This window comes from Zeus faber (genome assembly GCF_960531495.2).
Source record: "Zeus faber genome assembly, chromosome: 8".
NCBI classification, from domain to species: Eukaryota; Metazoa; Chordata; class Actinopteri; order Zeiformes; family Zeidae; genus Zeus; species Zeus faber.
In genome coordinates, this window is record NC_137195.1 from 6,474,098 (window position 1) to 6,494,627 (window position 20,530).

The window sequence follows — 20,530 nt, forward strand, 5'->3', positions numbered from 1 at the left end:
TGGATAAACTGCCGGACGGATTGATGTGTAGGGGAAGATGAAAGGGTGGAGGGAAAAGCATCTGATTCTGGGGTTTTATCACATAGTAAAGTTGAAGTTAACACCTGGCGTCGCAGCCTGTTGATCAACAGCCATACCACCACGCGGTCCGGAATCACTGCTCCCTGACGGTTCCTCCACTCACAAATGCGAGGAGAGAATCGCTGTAACCCCCCCCCTCCCCCTGAAATCCAGGTTCAAGCTGACCCAGATCGCAGTGGACACGTCGGCCGGGCCGCACAAGAACCACACGGTGGTGTTCCTGGGCTCGGAGAACGGGCGCGTGCTGAAGATCCTGGCCAGCACGCAGGGCTCCAACGCCTCCTTCAGCACCCACCTCCTGGTGGACATCGACGTCTACAACCCCGAGAGGTCAGAGGGGGGGAGGGGGCGGCTGTGCGGGGTTTACGTGGGGTCCGGGGCCCCCCCAGGAGGTCCTTCCGGGGCCTCCGGCGGGGTCCCCCAGCAACATGATTAATTGTTCAACTTCACTGGGGAGATATCACTTTCCAAAAGTGTAAAAGCTTAAAATTCATAATACAACTTTGGATATTCGTCAGGTTTTACATTCTTGTTTTTTTGTTATTTATACTAATAAACTATTTTAAGCTGTACAAATATTAACCGCATTCACCTAACTGTACAGTCCATTGAAACATTGATGCGGGGGCCACGTTTGGCCCCTGGGGGGATGTTGAAATGGCTCCAGATGTTTTGGTTTTTTTTTTTTTGCCTTTTTTGTCTTTGGTGTTTTTGTTGCTCCTTTGTTTTTGATATGCATGTATTTCAACCACTCTCTTTCTTCTCCCTTCTTATTTTTGCCTTGGCTCTCTCTCTCTCTCTCTCTCTCAATCTTATATCCAGACATGCACAAATGCACACATATATACTTCATACACACAGTCATATTGTGACACACACACACAGATGCACGTATATACACACACACAGGAATACATCCATCCATACAAATGTGGGAAACACACCAAGCCGTTGCAGTGCATGTATTTTAAACAGCCTACAACCTTCACTGCTTCCCTCTCTCTCTCTCTTGCTCTCCTCCCTGCTCCCTCTCCCTCTCTCTCTCTCTCTCTCCATCTCTATTTCCTCTTGATCTACCCGCCCTCTCACCAGTCGCTTTGCACGACCCTGTTCTGCTACAGGGAATGTGTTTTGCTGTCTTTTTGTTTTCTCATGCACAGCCTGAGAAGTCTTATCTGCATGAACTCACCAACCCTCCGCCTGCTTTCCATGTCGTCCTCGCACGCCCACTCGATGCAGTTTAGCCTAAAAATAAAAACAACAAAAACCGAAAAACAAGTAAACGTCCTCTCTCCGGCGTCTTCTCGCCGTTCTGTCTCGCCAGGTGTAACGTGCGCGGGGAGGACCGGCGGGTCCTGGGGCTGGAGCTGGACCGGGACCACCACGCGCTGTTCGTGGCCTTCTCCGGCTGCGTGGTCCGCGTGCCGCTCAGCCGCTGCTCCGAGTACAGCGCCTGCAAGAAGTGAGTGGCTCGCGGCGTTCGATTCCCTGTGCCTGTTCCATTCCTGCGAGGCACAGACATGAATGTAAAAAAATGTTTTGTTTTGTTAAATTACTGTCCAAGAGCCAGATCCCTACCTAACATCAAGCCTGACGCCAAGAAAAGGCAAGTTTATTTGTATATATTCATACACCAGGGCAATCCAAGTTGCCGTGGAATCCGGATTTCTTGTCCAAATGTGATCAAGTGCGGCCTGGTTTAACTCCAGTTGTCAGTGACAGAAGTGCAAAATGTAATGAAAATATTTACATAGACGAAGTAGGATAATATAATAACTAGCATAGTAAACATAATAGTATAATAAACGGGCAAAGTGCAACTGGCAAGCAGCGTGTTTGATGAGGCATTGTGCAAATGGTAATGATGGATAAATATTGAAATATGAAATGTTTACAGTGTTTAGACGTTATCTAAATGCCAAGGAAGCCAATAGAAGCATTGAAATAAAAAGTAAAAAAAAAAACGATCGACATTGAAGTGCAAACAGGCTCACGCTCTTGAACACGGCAGGACTCGAACCCGTGCCCTCCTTGGTCGTTGGGGCTCGAACCAAACTATCAACTCAGTAGGAAAGTTTCTACACACTTAGAACAACAACAAATAATACAAGAAAAACATAAAAAGACAGAGATAAAGGAGTAGAGTGCATTTTTTATTTTTATTTTTTTTAAGGCTGAACAGTCACTGAGAAGCAGTCGCAACCAGGAAGTCACCGAAAAAAAAACAAAAAAAAAACGCAATTCAGTGCGTTTTAGGGAGAAGGTGGGAGGGGTCGATGTTGTTTTTAGCGACGGCCCCGGCCAAGAGCCTCCACGGCCCTTTGTCTCCTCCAACAGATTTCTTTTCTTTTTTAGTCCCGGCTAATGTACTAGAGTCATAATCTATTTTTGGGGCCGTGAGGAATGTTCACCCCGTGCACCCGCTCCAAAACACATGCAAGCACACGCACGCATGCACACACACAGCCCCCCAAATCCAATCTGGAATCAGAGAAAGCATTTCTCATCAAACCCACTGGGAAACATGTGCGCCCCCATAGCATACTAAGCCCCTATTTTCGGGGAGGGGGGAGTCGAGAAGCTCTCAACAGCATTTAAGCGCAAATTGGAAGCAGCTGATTGGCCGAGAGCCAGCGCTGGTGGCCTCTGTTTTTCTCAAGTTGGGGAAGGGGGGTGGGGAAGAGGGGGGGGGGGGGGGTTGGGAACACGGAGAGTGGGAGCAGTGGGAGAGGTGAAGTTAGACGGATGGCCGGGTGGAGGCATCGGCCGGGTGGAGGCATCGCCCGGTGTCGGCCGCCACGTTTCTTCCACCATGAAATTTGTCTTCGCTCCCTCGCTCGCTCTCCTCCTCCACTGTGTCCCCCCTCGCTCGCCCCGTGCTGAAGCCCCTTGTTACTGACAAAAAGCACACAAAGCTCCCCCCCCCCACCTCCTTTCTTTCACTTGCGGCAGTGCGGCTGATATTAGGTTTCCGAAATGGCTCGTTTGGACGGCGGCGAGGCACTGTAGGAAATGGGAATTTTTTTATATATATTTTTTTGATGAAAGCGTGCGAGCGAGGACAGAGGGGAGGGGGGGGGGTACCAAAAAACTATAAAAAAAAAAAAGGTTCTGGAAACCTCGAAGCCCTGCGCGTCCAGGGCTGTGATTGTGGGTGGAATCGAGTTTTTGCTTGCTGACGGATGTAGAAAGAGCCGAGTTTCGACTTTTTTTCTGGGTTTCCTGAGCTGATGATGTGATGTCCTGAGGGGGCCACAGCCAAACCTGTTTACCTTCAGTCTTCTGTGTCCATTTCATATTTGCCTTGACTCCTTAAATAACGCCACTGTGATTTTTACGCGCCTCCCCCCCCAAAACAACACCTAATGGGTTTTCCTTATGAGTCTGAGGAATGATGACACATTATGGGACCATCAGATGGGTCGCAAAGCGTTTTAGATTCTCTGCACACACACACACACACACACACACACACACACACACACACACACACACACACACATACACACACAAACACACACACACACGCTCTCACACACACACACACTCTCACACACACACACACACACACACATCATCAGAGTTTGTTTGTCCGGCCAAGTACATTTTCGTATCCAAGGGTTTTTGAGTGGAGAAAAGGGGTTGGTGCATTGTTGTAACGACAGAGCAGTAGCATATAAAAAGCCTCAAAGTCTAGAAAACGAAATTTACATTCACGTAATGCTCTTCTACGCATAATATGTATTCAAACTCTATGGCAGCGTACAAATATAAATAGGATGTTTCTGTGCAGGATGGATAAATATATATACTGTAATATACAACGGATGAGTTAGGGTTAACTTACCACACAGACACGGACCCGGTGCCAAACTGCACTGCAGCAGAGGTCCGCCTCCTGCTGGCCTGTCAGGTCGGCTCTGCCCAGCACTGTGTCTGGTCTGGGAGCCACCGAAGTGGTCTGTGTACTGGCTAGACAGGACGGAGCAGGAGTCCAGGGCTTTTGTATTTATGATAATCAAAGAAAGTCTTCATGGAAATTGATATATAGCAATAAACAATATGTAAGTTAGTTTAAAACCTCACTTGACACAGGTTTTATGGTGATGAAACCGTCTGTTACTCCACTTTTTCAAACTCTACTTTTTCAAATAATTAGTTTCTAAAATTTTTCGGAACTCAAATTGTGAGAAGCTTTAGCTCATATGTTGTCATCATTCATTTAGATTTTGGGGAACTGTATCATGACATGATAGGCAATTTCAACATAATAAAACTTCTATAACTGAAGTATGTCTACTACTTACTTCCCCTTTGTATGTATGTGTGCTATATATATGTGTGTGTGTGTGTGTATACGTATGTGTGTGTATATATGTGTGTGTGTGTATATATATATATATATATATATATATATATATATATATATATATATGTGTGTGTGTGTGTGCATGTGTGACAGAAACATTCAAATAAATATTGATAGTCATATTGCAACAATACATATTGCAACAAACAACAATATTCTGACAATGCACCAACACTTACCACAACTAATTCCGTGTATTTGAAAATGTACTCTGCCAAATCAACTTGAAATAAAGACTCATTTTTTTTAGATTCCAAATCCCAGGATGTAGAAACTAGTCGTACACATTGCACTGATACATGCCTTTCAAATCAAAAATAGATGCGTATGCGTACGTGTATATCCGAGCATGTGACTGTCACTTCTGTCAACCTTTGACGATTCCTGGTTTTTATCCGTTTCGCAGCGTCCCCTGTAAACCCTGCTTGAAGTGCAGAGCTATATAAAGTTGGATGTTCCTATTCTTGTCGCCTGGTCCTCCCGGGCTGCAGGGCGCGGTGCAGGGTAATGGCTCCCATCTCTTCATTTCGCTGCTCCACTTTCTCTGGGATTTCTCTGCCAATGTTGAATGTTGTACCTGCTAAACTCTGTGTAAGAGAGGTGTAAATATTCATGGGTATCAACGACGGGTTGTGGAGGGCCTCATTAAAACTCCGTCCCTCTGTACCACATCTAGGTTTGGATCATTTCAGATTTATTTTCGTCCGTCTGGATATTATTCGGACCGCTATTAAATAGTATTATTATTGTTTGTGGCAGTTCCCCCTACCACTTGATTTCAGGGCCCTCCGACACAGAGACATAAGCAGGGACGTTGCAAACACAAGTTTGTGTGTGTGTGTGTGTGTGTGTGTGTGTGTGTGTGTGTGTGTGTGTGTGTGTGTGTGTGTGTGTGTGTGTGTGTGTGTGTGTGTGTGTGTGTGTGTGTGTGTGTGTGTGTGTGTGTGTGTGGATTTACCTGTTGGTCGTCGATTGCTCTGAGGCCTACAGCCACCCCGATCCCAGGCACAATTACCTAGAAACAAGACAGGTATAGCTGCTTAAACCACACCAGCCCCACACCACATTATTGTTATTATTATTATTTTAGTTTGGATTGTGTATATTCATCATGACGGAGTGGGTTAAAAGCCACGTATGTCCAAGAGTGCCGAGCCGCATTCTTATCCTGCATACATTCAAGTCATAAGAAAAACACATGGAAAAAAGCAGTAAGGTGTTTTCATTTATTTTTCATATTTACAGCAGGGACAATGCTTAACAAGTTATAATCGGGGGCTATAAATCAATATTAATCTCTCTTCTCCCAGTGCATGTACCAATGGGAAAGGAGCAAAACAAACGGAGAAACAGGAGAAAATAAATATACATATTAAAAAATAATCAAAATTACAAGTTACCATTACAAGTTCATCATATCTTTGCCAAGAAATTGTCCGTTACGCCACACTTCAAATGTTCTTGATTTAGATGGATGGATGGATGGATAGCTGTATAAATATTATTAAAACTGTGCAGCAAGTTGTCAATCATCTTTTGCAGTGGAACATAAGACAGGAGCCCCTTCAACCACATCGAAGAGCCTGGTGGTGCAGCAGTTCTCCACCTTAAAATGTGATATACTATACAAGGAGCAATCAAAGCCGTTTAGACAAAACCCTAACCCTAATATCATGACTGTTCCATGAAGGCAATAGGGATTTAATTTGTCTCCCAGCGAAACCAGCCTTATAAAGGATTTAAAGGTTTAAACTCTAAACGCCTATTCCAACAGTATCCTTCACATCCGTCCAACGCTCCTCCAAATGTTGAGCGAGACCAAAACGTATGGACCGCAGATCCCATTTCAGTTCAGCATCTTGGGCGTGATAAATCAGAATCGTTCAGATGTTATTCTATTTAAATGCTGCGGTGTATGATATATAGCCTGTCGGGTCTCTCTGACTGACCACATGTCTGCCTGTCTGTCCTGCCCGTGCAGAAGTTGTCTATCTTCGCGGGACCCGTACTGCGTGTGGCTCAAGTCCGGAAGCTGCGCGGCAATCTCACCGGGGTTCAAGTAAGTAACACACGCACACACACACACAGTTACACACAGAGGTGTTCACACATAAACACCACACAAAACACACACAAACCGACCCGGGGTGTCTGCAGGTCCTTAAAAGGGTCTTTAAAAAGTCAGGAAATAGTCATAAATTAGAATTTATGAGGTCTTTCAACATAATTACTTTATCGGATTTTATTAAATCACAAATTAAATTGGATGAATTTAGTCCTTCGACATCAGAGTCAACATTTCTGATTATATAAAATCCCTAAATATCTTTATAAATCCCTAAATATCTTTCTTCAAATCCGAGAAAATCCTGATTCTATTTATAATAATTGTTCATAGGATCATCTGGTTGATAGCCTACCCTATCTCTACCATATACTCTGTATACCACTTTATAACACTTTCCTCAATAAGAGAGAGAGGATTGCTGCATCTAAGCGCATATACAACTTCATTTTAAATGACAGATCACTGATAGAACCATCAGAGCATTTCTCTAAAACAGTGTCGGTGTCTGGGTGTAGAATTTCAACGGGCAAAATCTCTTTTTCGTATTTAAAAGGGCAAATAGTGTGCAGCCGACCTGCAAACACAACAGCACTTTTCATATCAAATGGCGTCTTGATGGAGTCGTGCTGCTCTGCTCTGATGAACTGCCGCTCTGATAATCGATAGTTAATCTGGAGTTTGACGCCACATGATGAATTCGGGCCCGACAAACTCCACTAAAACACCACTCCATCGGGCCCGTGCGTGACCGCCGGCCGGCATCCATCTTGTTTTATTCATAAGCGGTGAGCAGGCGGCGCTGCGCACGCCGTCGCGCAGAAATTACACCTCCGCTTCGAGGCTCGGCGTGTCCGGATCCAGAGCCATTGATGAAATGGTAAAAAGGAAAAACTGCCGATGTAAATTTCTGTGAACTGGAAGGCAGCCATGTCACACTTAAAGCAATTTGCGTGCATGCGTGCGTGCGTGCGTGTGTGTGTGTGTGTGTGTGTGTGTGTGTGTGTGTGTGTGTGTGTGTGCGCGCAGCCCAAAGGCCAATCAATGTCACATTCTTTCTCCTCCTCTCTCTCTCTCTCCTCCTGTGTTTTCATCGTCCCTCCATCTCAGGGGGTCACAGGTTCCATTCCCGGCTCCTCCTGGCAGCGTGCTGAAGTGTCCTTGAGCAAGACACCGAATCCCAAACTGCCTCCGATTATCTCACCCTAATAAGACAGATTTTTACAGCAATAGTGCAAATTAAAATAAATAAATAAATAAATAGGTGAAAAATAAAATGAAATAAACTGCGCACACATGGGTAGACGGGAAGGCCGTCCTCTCAGTGGGTTTGTAGGTTCGGTGGTTTTGTAATTAATGTACCAAACGGGACTAAATAAAAACTCACAACTAATTGGATTGAGAAAGAAAGCTGAGATATATTTTAAAAAAAAAGCAAAAAAATGTAAAAGCAAGCAAAATATAGGGATCTGCTGGAACTGGCAACCTATCCTCTCTCTCTCTCTCTCTCTCTCTCTCTCTCTCTCTCTCTCTTCCCCCCCAGTCCTAAATCAATAGCGATATGTCTGTTTAGGTTCCTAGCGTACATCGTCGTAAAGATGTCAACACAGAGTCCCGATCGGGTCCAGAGCCGTGCAGATTTCACATGTGAGGCGGCGTGCGGCCATTTTGATGTGAGGGGTTGTGTGACCACGTCCTGGGGCAGATGTTCTGACACGTCGTTGCGTGTTTATTATTTTCCACGGGTGAGATCCCACGGATCCGACGCAGGTCCGATATGACGATATTTGAGTTATTTGCCCAATGCGAACCCCTGGTATCCCGATCCCCCCGCCCAGCACTCTCCCCCCCCCCCCCCAAAAAAAAAAAACCCTCTGCTCTCAAGTGAAATGGAGAGGAAGGTAAAGGAGGAGCGGGAGCGGTGGTCGAACGCTCCCTACGTCCGCCCGCCGTTGGCGGAGAACGGTCAGGACCTTGGCGTGTCTCCGTGAATGACGTACGGCCGGCTCCAGCGCTGTCCATCACTGCACGGGTGACGGGGGAATTTTATTCTTATTTATTGATACAGCCGTCAATTGTAAACGGCTCCCAGCAATCTGCAGACTGACAACCCTCCAACCGGCGTTATGTACATGAATACTTCCCCCGGCATGTCTGTGCGCTGTGTATATTCTACTGCGTTTTACATATGCACAGCAACAGCGGGTCGTTAAAAACTGTGGAAAAAGTAGTGAGTACATTTTCGCACTTAAATAGTATCACAGCATCTCATTGAAATGTTCTCAGAGCACACGGTCAAAAGCAAATCAAAGTCCTGGTTAACTGGGTTGCCCAGATTGCCCAGGTTGCCCAGGTTGCCCGTGCAACTAGATTTGGCCCACTGTCAACCCATCTTGCGCGGCCCGGTTGCGGTACACCTCGGCGTCAGGTCAAAGTCTGTCATCCACCGATTTATCTATTAACGTCGCTCAGTTATATCAAAATCCGGCAACCATTTGGTTGTTCTGGGCGACCAGAGGCTGATGCGTGGTTGGCAACTTGGCAACCACTTCTAAATAGTTGGTGTTGATCCTGCGCACAGATGTGTTTGTATGCAAGGGTTTATCCATTATGTGTGCACCAAAGCGCTCATATATTTAGATGCGTGTGTGTGTGTGTGTGCGCGTGTGTGTGTGCGTGTGTGCGTGCGCACGCGTGTGTGCGCACGCAAACATCGTGCCTTGAGCCAGAGTTTAGCAGACAGGACGGAGAAACACCAGGAAGCACCGAAGCAAAGCCTGAAGAGACTGTCCGGGAAGATTCCACTCAGGGAAGGGAACGGAAGGATGAGGAGGGAGAGGGAGGAGATGGAGGAGAGAAGGAGAGGCGGAGGGACGGGCGGAGCAGAGTGGGAGATAAAGGGACGGAGACTCGCAAAGCACTATCGGGTGAAGCGTCACTTGGCTTGTTATTTATGGCGGGAGGCTCCAAGACGCAACATAAATAAATACGTAAAAAACGTAATGAAATATACATTTTACAAGAGCAACATTTGGGGGGAAAGCTGTTCTAGGTCACACAATGAATCATGAGAAACAGAAACAGGCCCCCATGGCATGTCACCTGGAGGAGTGAGGGATGGAAAATGGGAGGGAAGAGGGCGGAGGGCAGGAAGGAAGAGAGAAAGGAAAGAAGGTGGATGAATGAGCAGGGCCGGCCAAGGACAACAGCCAAGACTCTCGCGCTCTCTCTCTCTCTCTCTCTTTCTCCCTCTCTCTCTCTAATCGGTTGGATACCGTTGGTGGATACAGTCCGTTTTTACTTTCAGACTGTTTTTCGCTGTTTCTTAAAATGCCACCAGACTTGACCCACTTTTTTAAGTTCTAAGTATTTCATTTCGGAAGACTGCCTCCGTGCTCGGCACTGGCTCCGATAAGCTCGACCCAACTAAATGGAAACTTTTAAATTCTTTAGTGGGGGAAGCGAAACGTGCAGTTTACAAAGGCAAGAAAACTAGAATACAGTCAATAAGTCATAAACAGTACGTCAGTCAGGAGGCTGCTCCGCTGAGAGCCGGGGCGTGGCCGCTTTTGGGTCTTTACAAACTAATGAGTGCAGGATTTGAAGTGACAGCGGTGCTGCAAGGACGCGCCCTGCTCTGTTTTACAGGGAAATGTCACCTTGTGCCGTGTGACTGTGTTCGGTTCATTCCTTGGTGGGGTGGTTTAAACGGGTGGGGTTTCTTTTCCCTTTTCGGGCCTTTTTTTCTGGTGGTTTATAATGTTTTTATTTATTTTTTTGCTTTAATTTTACATTTTTATTCATATTATGATTACTATATAATTAGTAATACTACTTTGTATTTATTAGTTTACTGCATTGTTCATTGAATCGTCTTCCGTTTTTTTGTGCTTGTGCCACTGGAATCAGTAGACGCCACGTGTGTTGAATAAAAGTATTTCAAAAACTAAAAATAAATAAATAAATAGAAACCCTTCTGTGTTGCCCGGAGGCAACGTTTTTTTTAACGATTGATTCGGGTTAATCAGGAGAGAACAGTTTTCACACATCCATCACTCCCTCCTCTCTCTCTCTCTCTCTCTCTCTCTCTCTCTCTCTCTCCCCCAAAAAAACACCTTGTTGAGGAAGCTTTTTCCCACCCTCTCTATGTGTGCGGTTATAAATGGACATTCATGGACTTAACAGGGTCTACGCTGTGTGTGTGTGTGTGTGTGTGTGTGTGTGTGTGTGTGTGTGTGTGTGTGTGTGTGTGTGTGTGTGTGTGTGTGTGTGTGTGTGTGTGTGTGTGTGTGTGTGTGTGTGTGTGTGTGTGTGTGTGACTAAACGGATCACATAAACACACCATTAAACCTGCCAGCTGTCAGCGGCACTGTTGTTTTAACGAAATGAGCGATTCATATCGTTATTTCTCCCCTCCCTCTCCTCTCCCGGTCCCTCTCGGATTTGCTGCCTTCCCACATTCTCTCACCCATCCACTGCGTTCCCCTGCTCTGCTCCCTGGGTCCTTCCCTGCGCGCACGCACACACACACACGGCGCTCGTCTGCCCGACTGAGGTGTTGTGTTTTCACCACTCTCAACATATTCCTCCCCACACCCAGTGTGTGTGGAGGAAACTCAGCTTGTTTAAAATAATGCTTGTGTGAGAATATCTGATGTTGTTCATCGTGTGGGTCTGCAGAATAAAACATCTAGTGTGTGTGTGTGTGTGTGTGTGTGTGTGTGCGTGCGCGTGCGTTTGTGCCGACGGTGCCGACATGCCTCTAACATCTATTTCTGAGCGTTATTTATTTGTTTTGTTCGGTTGCTGCGTCGAAGCCACGTGTGGGAGGTTCGTTTCCCATTGAAGCGACTCGGCGCTCCGCTCTGAGAGGCCACTCGCTGCTCCGTGCGTCAGCGCAATCTCATTACTCACATGTCGAATTGATGTGTCTGGCTGCGCTCGAGCCTTTGATTTTTGATTGACTGGAGGGCGAAACATGGCGTGGGAACAACGCGTCGGGTGTAGGCACATTCTCAACGCGGCGGCGGGGGGTGGGGGGTGGGGAGCCGATAACAGAATCCATATTCATCGGATCGGGATTCAAAGGAGCATTGGGGAAAGGCTGGGGAGGATTATTCTAACGCAGTTAGCCGCGACGCAGCGGCGAAAAAAAACCCCGGCTCGCCGCCGGGAAGGAGATTTATTTATTTATTTATTTTTTCGCGATTTTTGCACGATTTCCCCCTCCGGACCCTTTTGCTGATGCGGCATTGTTCGGGGATCCGGGGTGAAAAGGACTCCGGCGATGAATTTGGAATCTGTGCGGCTTAATTTGGTTAAATCACCCGCCGCTACACGGGACGACAGGGAGAGCCTCCTGCTGAGCCCCGTCAGAGGGGAAGGAGCCCTGCATCGACGCGGAGCGTTGCCGCGGCGTGGCTCGTTTGCTCGGGGGGTCGCCGCGCGTGGAGGTGCGTGTCTCTGTTTTCCGGGGGGGGGGTGGGGTGTCGGCTGATATTGCACACTGACGCGCACATACTGTGACCACATACGTATCTGTGTCTGTGTCTCCCCCCTCCAGAGGCGCCTTCGAGCAGGACGTGGAGAACGGCTTCCATCAGCACCCTGACATCTGCCACGGTACGGAGGAGACGCACGCGGCTGATAAAGCTTCCGGCTGAACTGAGCCGCATCCGAGCGGCGGGCACGGCCGTCTGCCTTCTCCGCATTATTAAAATCCCGCATTTCAACACTCTCGTATTCCGGCGCTAACAAGCACCGGGGATAGAGATTTGGGTCCGGGTCCTCCCCGCCCCCCGTTCGGAAGCCCTGCAGGAACGCCTCGCGTATGAACTAACCAGGCGGTGTCCCGGTGTCGACAGCGTTCCCCCTCCTCTCCACCTGCGTGTACCGGGGACCTGGAGATTCGGACCCGAGCCCTAATGGACCGGAGGAAATTGGTTCCCTGCAGAATTGGCCCGATGCAAGGCGTATTAGCCGAATCTGAACGGATCCGCTTATTAAAAGTGCTGTCTATCTCCGCCGCGCTTCATGTTAAAACAGTGGAATGTGACCCGACCCGAGCCCTACCGGCCATCGTAGAGCCCGGTTCGGGGGAAGACTCCGACCGGGGGTGCGCTCAGAAACGCAAGCGTGCGTGACGGCGACGGGGGAGACCACTGTGCTTAACATGGGGAAATGCTTTTGTGACGTGCTGTTCTCTCTCCCCCCCTCTCCGCCCCTCCAGATGTCCTGGCAACGACGCGCAAGCAGAACACGGTGGCCGCGGACCTGGCGTACGGTCAGTAGCTTTCTGAAGCAGCCTCACTGATAACCGCAGCAGAGCGGCGCGCTGCTATCCTGCGGCGCGCGGCTCTGCTGACGTCGGTCGTTCTCGTGGCGTCCCCCCCCCCCCCCGCGCACTGCATGCGGTCGGTTCCCGCCGCCGCTGAGGAATGTGGAATCGGGAGGCGGGGTGCTGGTCAGTCGCGGGGTCGGTCCCGCCACGATCGTCATGAAGTGCGTCCCACTCGCTGAGCTTTTACCCTCTCCTCATGCAGTGGTCGGTGTGGACCGCATATGGAGCAGAGCAGTTTATTGTCATTGGGCGTCGATGCGAGGATGAAGTTGATTAAATGCGTCAGTTTAGATTCTGTTCTTTGGAACGTTTCTGTCGTCGGCTTGAGATCCCTGTAGATGTGGACGGAAGAATCTCACAACGTACGAACATAAGAGGGATTCTGTAATGACAGTGACCGCTGTCAGAGTCCCCTCTCTTATGTTCCTCAGCCCCGTCTGGGTTTTTATTTTTATTTTATTGTTTAGTTTTTTTTTCCCCCGAAAGCCTCAGGCGGCCGTGTGTGCTGGCTCTCCGTCCGCTCTCGGCCCTTTCTTGAGACCATAAGCGCCCCACGCTATGGTCCAGCCGGGCAGCGGCGGCGGCGCCCTCCTTTTGATGAGGGCAGCAGCCACGCTTTGCCGAGCCGCCTAATGCCCCGTATCAGGAGGGATCCTCGTCCCTGTCACGTCCGATTACTCCTCCACCAGAAACGCAGAGGAGCCCACGGAGGAACAGCCCGGACCGCAAACGCTGTCAAGTTCCAAGTTGGACGTGAGCGGAAAAGTTGTCGTCGCGGCGCGGTGTTCGCCCCCCCCCCGTAAAGCCGTTGACCACTCGAGAACCAAGTTTTTAAGACTTGCTCAAAGTCGAACCCCTTTGTCACTGGACAAATTGGGACACTGGGGAGCTAATGATGGCAGTTTATCCAGCCAAGTGATTAGTGTCAGCCATAATGGTTTGCTGGAGCCATCCATCCAGCTCCTCACCATCTCTCTCCAGCTTTCCCCAAAACAGAAGTCCGTCTGTGTGCCAGAGGCGAAGCCCCGCACCTTCAGTCCCACAATGCATTGGTGCTCTGGATGGCCTCCCCGCTAGAGGAATTACTACCCAGTGGGTAGTGGGACTTGATGAGCAACCCTGGTGCTTAATCCTGCAGGGCTTTCACACCCCCGCGCTCCACCGCACCGTTTGAAGTCCTCCAAACACAGTCAGGCTCTTGTCTCATGTGGCTCATTTTGTTAGTTTTTCTTTTTTTTTTTTTTTTTTTTTTTTTTTCTCCCATCGTTGTTGTTGTTTTTTTTTGGGTTGTTTTTTTTCAGCAGAATCGCACAAAAGCCTTTTAAGCCTTCGCAGTGAAGATCAATTATCAGCTTTCCTACACAATAAAACAGCCCATATGCCGAACAAAGCTGTCGCGCACAGGGCTTCCGCTCCCTGTTGGAAGATTGCACCAAAGGCGGGGACGCGTTCTTTCTTTCCCCTTCACCGGCGCCCAAACATCCACAGCCCACAGCGGGAAGGGCGTGAGTCGAACTCTCCTCTGTGTCGAAAATCAAATGATTCTCTGTTGTGAAGCGTGCGTTTTTGTACTCATTCTCCCAGCCGTAAATGAGTGGGAAACGCAATGCAAACACACACACGCGCGCGCGCGCACACACACACACATAGACAAACACAAACGTGATAAATTGAACTAATAACACAGCCCTGGAGCTATTGTCCGGCGCGCCAAGGCCGGCCACCCCCTGGTGGGCCGTTTTAATTTGCCTGGCACAGATGGCGTACTGACGGGGCATCTTATTCAAAGCAAAAGCTGTCATCTGGCACAAAGAAGAGCGAACAAGGGAGAATGAGAGAACAAGCCCTCCTCCAATCTGGGCAGACATTCTGCAGTATGCTAACATCATGGCGATCTTATTAGTTTGTGGGTCCCGGCCAATGGCAGTATGCTAGACACCCAACCTCAAGGACAACCGCTAACAGATAACTCAAGAGTGCGCTCGTGACTTGGATCGGATATTTTTGATGGTGCAAGCCGTGTCCGAGCTTACACCCGCTCGGTTCTTGATGGCTTGTCCTTGAAATGTTTGGGGGGGGGGGGGGGGGCAAAAAGGCGTGAGGTAGCGTGAGCCCCGACCGGGCGGACAGCGCCATGCGGTCGGATGTGTCTCTGGGAACACTTCACGCGGAGGATCCGGTATGAGGAGGGAGCTTTGACCGTGGCACCGGAAGAGCTGTTCACGGCCGTTCCGGTGTTTTTGGACTGGGTCCACACATCGGCTGGTGCGACGAGATGTAGAATGGTCCGGAGCGCCGGGGTTAAATGCTTTCTCTTTGGTGGAATAACAAAGCAGCAGGCTGCAAAGTTTGAAAATCAAAATTGAATTGAATTTTACCGTGTTGGACCAGTATTTAAAGAATGAGTGCAATTTACACTTATGCTGCTTGCAGGGGATTTCAGCCAGACAGAAAAGCTTTTATTTCTTTTTAAATGTTTAAATAAAATATTTTGCATGTGGTAAAGGGATTATGACATTGGGCATTGGAGAATTTTAATCATTGCTTGTGCCCCCCCCTCCTTCCTCCATTCAGAATTTCTCCTGGGTTTAACCTTCTGGGGAACTAAGTCTTTTCTACAAAACAACTTGATTTTTCCAGGCTTTCTTAAGTTTCACATCTCACTAATGGCTCACTCTGTTGCCCCTCCCTTCCACCTTGCCACAACCGCAGGGAAGACCACACCCACAAGCGCCAGCACAACCTATCGGGGGGCGGCATTTCCAAAGGAGGCAGGTGACCCTGAAAGAGGTACAGGTCCAGATGGCCCTCCCCCAGTAGGGGAACAGGGGTCACCTGACTCGGAGCCAATCAGTGTGGAGATGGAGGGTAAGGGGGCGGGGTCTCCGTCTTAACCAAACTAAACTGACCTGCAGAGGATTGCACTGCTGGGCCCAAAAAAAAAAAACAACAAAAAAAAAACACCCGACCGTACACTCCTAACCAGGCTGGATACTAACCCCGTAGCGAGCCGTCGGTAGAATGTAGGCTCAGATAGTGTTTCACGACGGAGGCATGCATGCCGGGACCTTTTGAGGACAGTCAACCTCCCGCACCGCTCACCCTGCTCTTCATGGCGATCACACTCCAGCCGGCTTTACACTGCATCCGAAAACAGACCCCACCGTCGGATCCTCTCCTCCGGTGGTCGTACAGTGCATGTGTCTAGACCTCACATCCCAAAGTATGTCGGAGAGGAGGGGAGAGCATGATGTTCTCCAGTGCCTCGGCGTGATTTACCATTTTCAATGAATGACGGTTTGAATCTTCCTTTATAGCGTGTTTAAAATACACACAACTCATGAATACGAAGCGATCTGTTGATGGTGAATATGGTGACGTCCGTCGTCAACGATCAAAACGTCATTTTTTTCACATACGTAACTTATTTACTTGTTCTTATCCCAGTTCCAATATATAAGTGACTTCCGGGATAGTGTCGGATCCGAAATCTGTTGCACGAGTGCATAATCTGGTACGCTTCCTGGATCCTGATCGGGTGCGGGCACCCCGCACGGGGGAGGAGCCGGCGGAATCCATCTCCCCATGCAGATGAACGGAGCTCCGACGAGGAGTTTGGATTCTGTGTAAAGCTCGCCTCAGCCAAAGCTCAACTTTGACAAGTTGAGTCTTGCACAAACAAAAGTCGATAAGTGGGCGGCTTAGAGCGGGGGTTAGAAAATGTCTTTAAAATGTCCTCACCTCGTTATTACCAAATACCCCGGGGGGGGGCGGCTCATGTTGAAGGTTGACTGTTGGCGAACTCATGCAGAGGGATACACGCTCGCCCTCGGCTGAGCGTGCTCCCAGGACGTGGTGTGGCTTTGGGTAGTTCGCTCACACTTTAACATTCCAGATATGGTGATCTCTCCTCAAAGGGTAGAAAGCATCGCAAATCGATTCCGCCCGCAGACCTCATCAGTCGTGCGCAATTGCCAACGTGCCGTGATGTAATTGATAATTGCCTGTTAAGCTCCACTGAATAATTTCCACTGCGTCAAAAAGGTCGTAGGAGAGAAGGTGGAACGCCGCTGTTGATAAAGTATTCAGTGCCTGAGGACTATTATATATATATATGTGTGTGTGTGTGTGTGTGTGTGTATATATATATATATATATATATATACACAGTGTATGACATTGTTTAAAGAGCTCAGAGATAATTACAAGCAGGATGTTGCCGTTCTCTGGTGTTGAGCCATACATGCAGACAGGCTTGGTGAGGCAGCCATGAGTTAAGATTTAGATTAGATTTAATCACATAAATAGATGTTGCGTTGGATCCAATTAAGTCTTCAAATCAAATTGTGCATCCGAGTCCAAACAAACCCCCCCCCCCCCCCGTCCTCATCTGCAGTTCAGCTCATCAGCGCTGCATTGGCTCCCCCCCCCCGTGCCGTCCACGCCCCCCGTTTCATCCTCCGTAGCGGTGGGCGAGCGAGCGAGCGAGCGCGGAAATTGCCGCGGTCTTCTCCGCCCGGGGGGGCCGCTGAGGCCAGACGGAGGCGCTCCGTCGCTCGGCGCTGACTTGTCTCTATTTTGTCCGGACGTAACTCGAAGAGACGCCCGGATCCTCAGGCCGGCCTCGGAAGACGAGGCGGCGTGTCTGTCGCTCCTCCCCCTTTCCTTACATATTCAGCCGACGCCGCGGTGGGAGGCCCTCACCAGCGGCCAAACAGAAACAAATTCATCGATCAGAACAGCGGTGCCCTGACAAAAAAAAAAAATATATATATATATATATACATGTGTGTGTGTGTGTGTGTGTGTGTGACTCAAAATACTAAGGAACTGCTGGAAAAGTAAATTATAGTGGAGGAAGAAAGGGGCTGGAATGCAGTCGTAAAGAAAAGCATATTTCAGCACGTCGAGGCGGGGAAACGAGGGGTTTTGGGGTGGTCGGACGGGGGGGGGGACATTGGTGGCGGGCCTCCTCTGGCACCGTGTCAGCAAAGTCCATAAATCCAGCAGCAAAGTGAGAGGAGCTTCCATTCGCGGCGACAGTGTCTCCGGCGGCGATGATGAGCCACTCGCACTCAAATGAGAAAAGCCCCGAACAAATAAATAAGCAGCGGCAGCCGGAGAGTGGGAGGGTGGAGGGTGGGGTGGAGGGGGGCGGTAGAGGGCGGGTAATAGAAACTGGGGACACGCAATCTATTTGAGCTGAAGTCGGAGGCTGCGCTGGTTCAATCAGAGCGGGGGAAGGGGGCATAAGGAAGGTTGATAAGGAAAGAGGAGGGACAGTGTTTTTTTTAAAAAGCCCTTCCACGAGGAACGCCTCTCTCTCTCTCTCTCTCTCTCTCTCTCTCTCTCTCTCTCTCTCCCCATCTCTCTCTCTCCCTCTCTCAGTCTCTCTCCCCATCTCCCTCTCTCGCTTGCTCTCCATCTCTCCTCCCTCTCTCCCTGTCTCCCCATCTCTCTCTCTCTCTATCTCCATCTCTCTCTCTCTCTCTCCCCATCTCCCTCTCTCGCTCTCTATCCATCTTCTCTCTCTCTCTCTCTCTCTCTCTCTCTCTCCATCCCCCTCACTCCACCCTAGAGTCCTGCGCACGGGATTTTCGGACGTAGCAGGGCGGGTGCTGCGCATTTAATCCCTGCCGTAATGTGATAAACTGTGTTAAATTGAAACTATTCAAATTATCATGGAAAAAAAAACCTGAGAATAGACATGAATTCATCAATTAATTCATCTTAATAATCATCATTTTTCTAATTGTACCCGGGGTAGCCCGCGGGGTCCCCGACGCTCCCCTTCTCCACGCCTCCTCATCTCCACCGCTCGTGCCCGTTGGTGTGCGAGGTGGCGCAGAATAGAATATATCAGGAACATGACTTAATAAGAGACGCAATGAGCAGAGGATTCCGCCCGGCGTCCTGGTTGCGGTGCCTTTAAGCAAGGCACTGAGCCACTGCCCTGCCGCACATGCTCACACATTCTCGGCTGAAATTAAGTCTTTAAAATTGCCATTTTAGATTCATTATCATTGTTGTTGAGGCGTTAGAGACCAGTATTAAACACAGACATTTTAAACATTATTATAATGCATTATTCTAATTATATGCTTATATCATAATGGGAATAAATTATATGAAGTGTATGTCTTGAGGTCCTACGTTGTCACGGTGATATAAATGCTATAAGCTGCATAAAAACACATTGATATCGCCCAATATCCGAAAGCACTCGCGCCGCATCGGCCCCAAAACATATCGGGTGAACGGACGACGCGGCGTCACTTCAACTCAAGCCTCGGAAACCGCCGCGTGTCGTCCGTCCTCGCGGTGAAACGGGTACGAGGTGGCGGAGGAGCCCGGCGCCCGGGGAACCTGTCGCCCTCGCGCTTTTTTAGAAAAACGACAGCGGGTTCAGGACCGGGCCATGCCTGGGCCGCGCCAGCCGGAGCTTCCGGGCCTCTCCGACTTATCTCTCCCCTCTCTCTCTCTCTCTCTCTCTCTCTGTAACCCCAACTGCGATTTGACCATTTTTATTTATTTTTTATTTTTTTGTTTTTGTTTTCCCCGGCCCCTCCTTTGCACGTTCGGGCGGAGCAACGCGGGAAGGGCCCAGGAGCCCGGTCTTCGGCTAATTTAGCTGACGAGCGCGGGGAGGCGGCTCGATAATGGAGGCAAGTGGAGCGGGCGTAGGGGAAACTCATTAAAACATTGCAGGAGGAACAGAGAGTGAACTCAGACTGAACCTTTACATGAAGAAGGGCCGGCGTCCTTGGGGAAGCGGGGGTGGTGAGGGTGGTGGGGGTGGGGGAAGGACATCGGTGCCAGTTTCCTAAAAGAGTTATTTATACCTCTGAAGACCTTGGCAACAGACAGGAAGCCGCATCGTTTTTTTTGGGGGGGGGGTTTAAAAATTGGCACGAGTCACCGTGGCATCCGCTCTACGACGTCGGCTTTTTTCCCCGATAATGTATGCAGATGCACGATGGAGGGGAGAGGCTACTTGGAAAGTAAAGTGGCCGACGCCGTAAATCATTTGTTTGCGGTCACGCCATGGGGGTTTTTTCGGAGACGATCCCGTTTTTTTTTTTTGTTTTTTTTCCATTCCGGCCAAATCCCGGTTCCGGCTGTTCCCGCTCATAAGCTGGCACCTCTGTGCTTAGAGGCTCGGCGGTCGGCCACGCCCCACCAGGCCTCGCCCGCGGCACGCCATATGATTTCGGTGACCACAATGTATTTTTATTTTTTTTTTTTAACTAAGAAGTGTGCAGATGTGAAATGTAGATTTTTGTTTTTTGGACCTGTCTGAGGGGGCGTGGGGCTGAGTGGGATGGTGTTATGTTGTAAAAAAATAAAAATAAATAAATAAAGATCCTTAGCCCTTTAAATGGATGAGTTATCTCTCCATTCTCTCGGGTTTTGAAAATCCAAACAATACGGTGAGAGACCTATCCTCAAATGACCTTACCTACCACTCACCGTGACTGCGGTATATTTCGGATTTGGATCACAATTACTACCTTAATTGTCGGCAGGACCGGGAGATCGTTTGGTGGCAGGTTTCTCCCCATTTGGTTCCAGCGTGCTGACTTGTCAAAGGTCCGACCCAAACCTTGATTTTTACACGGGTTTGGTCTCCTGCCAGGCGGAGCTCTAGCCACCAATTAAAATCCTCGCGCACGGG

At 49.0% G+C, this 20,530-nt stretch overlaps 1 protein-coding gene across 1 annotated transcript in view; it reads left to right on the plus strand.

The window, feature by feature from the left end:
* The window catches only part of sema6cb (semaphorin 6Cb), a 49,167-nt gene that overhangs the window by 18,552 nt on the left and 10,085 nt on the right, over positions 1–20,530 (plus strand). Inside the window, exons 12-17 of the mRNA XM_080005516.1 lie at positions 235–411; positions 1,406–1,543; positions 6,432–6,509; positions 12,079–12,137; positions 12,745–12,798; positions 15,568–15,723. Of these exons, the coding sequence (XP_079861642.1) occupies positions 235–411; positions 1,406–1,543; positions 6,432–6,509; positions 12,079–12,137; positions 12,745–12,798; positions 15,568–15,723 (662 nt within the window). The remainder of the gene's footprint in view (positions 1–234; positions 412–1,405; positions 1,544–6,431; positions 6,510–12,078; positions 12,138–12,744; positions 12,799–15,567; positions 15,724–20,530) is intronic.